The sequence below is a fragment of the Epinephelus moara genome, chromosome 11 (genome assembly GCF_006386435.1).
Source record: "Epinephelus moara isolate mb chromosome 11, YSFRI_EMoa_1.0, whole genome shotgun sequence".
Lineage (NCBI taxonomy): Eukaryota > Metazoa > Chordata > Actinopteri > Perciformes > Serranidae > Epinephelus > Epinephelus moara.
In genome coordinates, this window is record NC_065516.1 from 9,901,956 (window position 1) to 9,908,135 (window position 6,180).

General features: G+C 38.6%; 1 protein-coding gene across 1 annotated transcript; it reads right to left on the reverse strand.

Moving 5' to 3' along the window:
• Positions 1 to 1,215: 1,215 nt before the first annotated feature.
• LOC126397492 (histone H2B 1/2-like) lies at positions 1,216 to 1,912 on the reverse strand. The gene has a single exon (XM_050056330.1). It carries the CDS (start codon positions 1,884 to 1,886, stop codon positions 1,512 to 1,514), a length of 375 nt encoding a protein of 124 aa, XP_049912287.1. The 5' UTR covers positions 1,887 to 1,912; the 3' UTR covers positions 1,216 to 1,511.
• Positions 1,913 to 6,180: the final 4,268 nt, after the last annotated feature.

Genomic DNA, 6,180 nt, shown 5'->3' on the forward strand with positions numbered 1-6,180 from the left:
GCCCTGTCAGGCATGCATAATTAGGCTACAGTTGTCTGGGTGTGCAAAGGTGAAATGGCTGGTCTTGTCAACTGGACAATATGGAGATATTTGCATCTTGAAAGCAAATGTGGATAGACAGGGAGAAACACACGCAAGCCTAAGACGTGGTAAGATACGATATTCCTCACTATATGAAGTGACTGATAACAAGATCTGTATAATGGATTGTAAAGAAATAAGTCAAGTTTTTATTTTGTAGACAATCAATCTGTATTTACAGTGTGATGGGTTGACAGCACAATGATGTGTGTGGTATCAGTGGAAAGCTATGCTCCTGCGCTTTCATGTGATATGCGTGGCATTTCTGTGCGAGCCTGCATTCGCGAGTAATCCATCCAAGAGTAATGTGTGTGCAAAGCTGTATGAAAGCTCTGTTATACATCATTTTAGTGTAACTTTATCTTTTTTTTTCGCTATGAAAAAAAACATTGGACTACAAGACGACAAGTGCTTGGTCTTGTCGGCAAGCTGTGATTCCGCTGTTTCACGTGATATGCGTGGCTTCTCGCTATAACGAACGATCGCGGAGAAAATCCACAGAGAAGAACAGGTGTGAATTTGGATGCACTATGCGTCGTTCGGGCCCATAGGGTTAAAATAGAAAGCTAACGTTACCTAGCTAACGTTTGCTAACGTTTCATATGTTTCATTCATTCATTCACTCATTGCAACGTTACTTCATGCAAGTACAGCTAGCTGCTGCCTCTTGTTATAAGAATTACAAGAAGCAAGCAAGCAGCCCACACTGGAATGATTTTAGTTTATTCAGTTACCTGGCTTGATCGCTGACAGGTGCTCGAGTCGCCCCACTAAACACAGCCCGTGTGTGAGTGCGTCGATCAAACAAGAGTACCAGAATTTTCTTTTTTAAATAATTGTTATTATGGATTAGAGGGAGTCACTCAATCACCTTCCATCGATCCTCCCACATACTTTCACCGCACAAATGAAATGGTTTATTGTTATTTTCATTTTATTCATTCATTTAGGTCGGAAAAAAATACCGAGGTCATGACCTCGGTGTCCTCAATGGTAGTTACGGCCTTGACCCTGAAATATTCTGATGTTGACATGAAAAACTAGAATGGGTGTTTTATTTTAATGTGTTTAAGTTTGTAGATTTCTCTTCATATGAAAGATACAATATGGAACATTATAGTTTTAATTATATGGAACATTATAGTTTTAATTTTATTAATGCTGCATTGATCACAGGCAATAGGTGCAGAATGGTCTATAAAATATATGAAACACAGTATTGTCTATCAATACAACAAAATATTGGGTCTGGAACAATTCATAGAAGTTATAAATGGATATATTCAGAAAATGCTGCTTATTGTAGTCCCTCAATTGTATGGTGTTTGAATGTTGTTCAGCAAATACATACTACTCATCTTTGGAAAGTCTTCAGATAAAGTGGGTGGCTCTTAAAAGAGCCGTTGGTTTAGGATTAAGAGCAGGACTGTTTACTTGGAGCTGGTGTATTTGGTGACGGCCTTGGTGCCCTCAGACACGGCGTGCTTGGCCAGCTCACCGGGCAGCAGCAGGCGGACGGCGGTCTGGATCTCCCTGGAAGTGATGGTGGAGCGCTTGTTGTAGTGAGCCAGACGGGAGGCCTCACCGGCGATGCGCTCAAAGATGTCGCTCACAAACGAGTTCATGATGCCCATAGCCTTGGACGAGATGCCGGTGTCGGGATGGACCTGCTTCAGCACCTTGTACACGTAGATGGCGTAACTCTCCCTCCTGGTCCTCCTCTTTTTTTTGCCGGTCTTACTAACGCTCTTAGACACGGCTTTCTTCGAGCCCTTCTTGGGCGCTTTGACGGTGGTTTCAGGCATGATCTGGACGGTATGTTCCTTCCAAAACGAATGAAGTTTACTACCGCAGAGCGGTGCATTTATATCCACCCGATGCAAATAATACTGTGCTGTTGCTCGCACTGGATTGGTCAGCTTCTGAAGCTGGGGAACAATACAGTGGGTGGGTGATCAGCTTCTGAAGCTGGGGAACAATACAGTGGGTGGGTGAGGGGAGAAAGAAGAAAGAAAATTTAAAAAGTAAAAAGAAATAGTTGGCGTTGGGTTAAATACAGAATTATTCAGCTATTTAAATAATAAATGATATATACCCTGGTATAAATGATATAGTTAATGCCACTCCTTTTCAAATCACACATGAAGGAAATCATTAGATAACATCCGTCCAAAAGCTTCTCTTTCTGTACAGGATTTTAAATCCTCACATCATCCACCTAAGCTGTTTGGACTCTAGAACAAAAACTAGAATAAACATATCTTCTCACATTTGATAGCTTGAATATGTTACAGTAGTGACTGATTATTCTTATCATTTAGTAGTAAAAAGCCTCTGTCCTGTGTGGGGGTAATGATAAAAAAGAGACTTTTGGAAACTTAATGTTAAATATCTAAATAAGGTTTAGGCACAAATGCCACTTGGTACACTGAGGTTCAGATCAGCCTAGCCCGAGGTTTGGTGGTGGGAAATGCTGTGATGTGTCAGTAAAACAACTATGACTGCTCCCACAAACACTGGTGGATATGTCGCTATGTGTCGCCAAAAAACACAACTGGTGTTGTTTTTTAGGTTTGTTGGTGGACAGTGGTCCGTAGCTTGATGGGCGTCTTGCTGAAGTGTCATGCCATCCACCATCCCCTACACCTCCGGATAACAACATCTGCTTATAGTCAGGCTGCTTAGAGACATATGTGAAAAGAATGGGGACGCGCTGGACAAAAGCACCACATTTTTTTTATGTGTTCTCCATCACTATAGCTTTCAGTTTAGAAGGGAGCCGCTTCATCACAATGGTGGACGGCAGCCATCTTGGATTTCCAAGATGGCCGCCATGTAAAATCTATAAGTGCCCATATCTCAGCTTCCAAGCTACTTAGACGGTCAATTTGGTGACAAAATATACATTTTCTGGGTCAAGGAATGCCTTAAAGCTATTAGGAATATCACTAAATGATTATTCATGCCAAGATCAAATAAAAATATTAATTCTGGGAATGTATTCACATGATTTTCAACAAAAGCAGCTGGAATGGATGACATGAATGATTTGAATTCAATTGAACTTTATTAGCTTCCCTTTTAAACACTATAAAACGTTTTTTGCATGTATAGTATAATCCAATTATCTATCACATTTGCAACTGCAAAGCTCTGTGCATTTCCATTGTGCCTTTTTGCATGAGCCGTTTGTACCAAGCTGCAACCTGTAAGCAAACACATGATTCCACTTACTATTAGCATGCAAGTGATTATCATTATCATGTAATATAAGTTAACCACCTACCGTAGCTACCTAGTACCTTGGTAACAACCTAACTAGTAAGTTATTATTTGATTAGTTATTATTCATTTGAAACAAGCACTGGCTAATAACTAGACTACCTAGCTAGGCTGACTAGCTATTTTGTGATTTCAGCCGCTGAAACTAGCTAGCTAGGTAGCCTAGATATTAACCTGTACTTGCTAGCTACTTACTAGCATACAGCAGTGTCATCATCCAAAAATAGCATTCTTCTGATAGAGATGTTTTTGGGATTTTCTTTTTTTTTTTTTTTTTTACCTAAAACCACTTGCTGGTAAATTTCTCCGGGAGTTTGTGTCAATAACTGAACATCTAACTGTCTAACTGAGCATGTGCAGAGTTAGTGGCATCACTCTAGCTTGCTTCGGACTGGAGGAACTATGTTTTTTTGATACTTTTTATTTAGTATTTTCAGCTTAAGATATAACGAACAAATGAACAAACAAACAAACATTCAGTTTACAAAAACATGGGGGCTCCTCTGTTCGCAATATTATGATGCATGTCCATTGACTTCAAATGTCTTAATTGATAGCATCCTCTATTCCTCTAATGTAGGCAGACCATTTCTCCCATTTCCTGTGGAAGATCGCTCCTATGGACCTCAGACAGAAAGTCATCTTTTCCATTGCATAGATTTCTTTAACTCTGTCCATCCACTGATTGAGACGTGGGGTCTCAGTTTTTTATACCAGTTCTTTATGATTGTTTTTTTTTTTACAGGACATTAGCAGTATTTTGCACAGATACCAGTCTTTCTTTTTAATCACATCATCTTTCAAAGCACAGAAATACAAAACTTTAACATCATTAGGAATCTTATAACCCAAAATCTTTCCCATAGTTAGACATATATTTTCCCAGAAAGTTTGGATTTTTGGGCATAACCAGAAGATATGGGAGTGATCAGCTTTCAAGTTTCCGCACTGCCTCCAGCACTGGTCCTGTGATTGAGATAAGATTTTTTTTTTTTTATCATAGTAATCTCTTATTTGTAGGTATCTGTTTTCAAATCCAAATTCCTTTTGTAATTCCCCAAAACTTTTTAAGAATCCACTGTGAGTTAGTGTACATACTGCTGTAATGCCCTTGTCCCACCACTGTCTGAAACCAACATCACTGACTCCTGGTTTAAATTTGGGATCTAGAGCAGGCCAGATTGATAATTTGATGTCCCCTTTCATATTGTATTCTTTCACCATTTTACTCCAAATATCCATTGTTTGTTGAATAATTTCATTATTGCTTTGTTGAGACATTTTATTTCCTATGTCTCCTAGTGTTGCTTGAATATGGAAAGTATCTATCTTGCCCTCTATATCTTTCCATCTTGCCTGATATAGAGGGCAGCATGTACAAACCAGGAACCTCCCTTGAGCTGCATAAAAGTATTGTTTCAGGTTGGGCAGGGACACCCAGCCCTCCTCTTTTCGTAATTGAAGTGTCTTATACCTGACCCTTGGTTTCTGTCCAGCCCAGATAAATCTAGATATAAGTTTGTCCCAGTGTCTAAATTGTGTCTCTGGCATCATTTGTGGGATGGATTGAAAAAGGTATAACAATCTTGGTAATACATTTATTTTTATTACCTCAATTCATGTCTCAAAATCCATGTTGAAAGCTGACCACCGCCTGATATCTGTCTGTATATTGTTATTAATCTGATTATAATTTATTTCGAATGTTTTATTGAGATTTTTTGCCAGTATCACACCCAGATATTTGATCACTTTAGCATTCCATTTGATTTTGTATTTTTCTTTAATTTCTTGGGCTGGAGAATAATTTAATGTGAGAATTTGTGTTTTTGCTATGTTTAATTTATAGCCTGAGTATTCACCATAGTCCTCTAATATCGACATCAGTTTAGAGTCAGAGTCACAATAACATCGTCTGCGAAAAGCCCTATAATATGTTCCTGTTCTCCTATTTGGATTCCTTCTAAATTGTTGCTCTGCCTGATCAATTGTACCAACGGTTCAATAAATATTGCAAACAAGGTAGGGCTAAGGCAGCATCCCTGGCGGGTCCCTCGCTGTAAGACAAATCTAAGATGTCCATTAATTTTTATCCTTGCTGTAGGTTCTTGATAGAGGCTTTGAATACATTGTATTGATTGTTTTTTAATCCCTAGTCTCCCCAGTACCTGATATAGAAATCTCCAACTGACACAGTCAAAAGCCTTCTCTGCATCGAGGCTCACTAATACTGCTCTCAATCCCTGTTTTTGAATCTGGTCTATTCTGTGTAGGGTATGCCTAACATTATCCTGAGTCTGGGAACTATGTGTAGTTTATACAGTACATTGCTCCACTACACATTAGTTATGCTTAATAATCTCTAATTTAAAAGTGAAAGGCTAAAGTTACTTCATCAAATGCATATTGTTGTCTCAAACGATGTTTGGGTAGGAGTAATTCCTGGACTCAAAATATTTCTTGGAGGTGCTCTTTGGTTAGGGATACATGTAGACATCAGTTTCAAAGCAATCTCTTTAAAAAGACCAAAGATACTGAAGTGTTACATTATGTTTTGACAGTCTGGATATTTCAAAAAATCCAAAAAAAAAAAGAAAAAAAGTTGACTGAAATTCTGACCGTGTCATCAAGAATTATTGTGTCACAAATACTAAATCTAATGTGTGAGTGCTGATATCAGTGAGAAGTGGGGTCAATATACATTGATTAACTCTATCACTATACTTAGGTGGTGTCTTACTTCAATTTATTTTAAGAGGATGATGACTAAGTAAATCAGTGATGTTTCCCTCCTGGTCTCAACTGATTATAGGGACA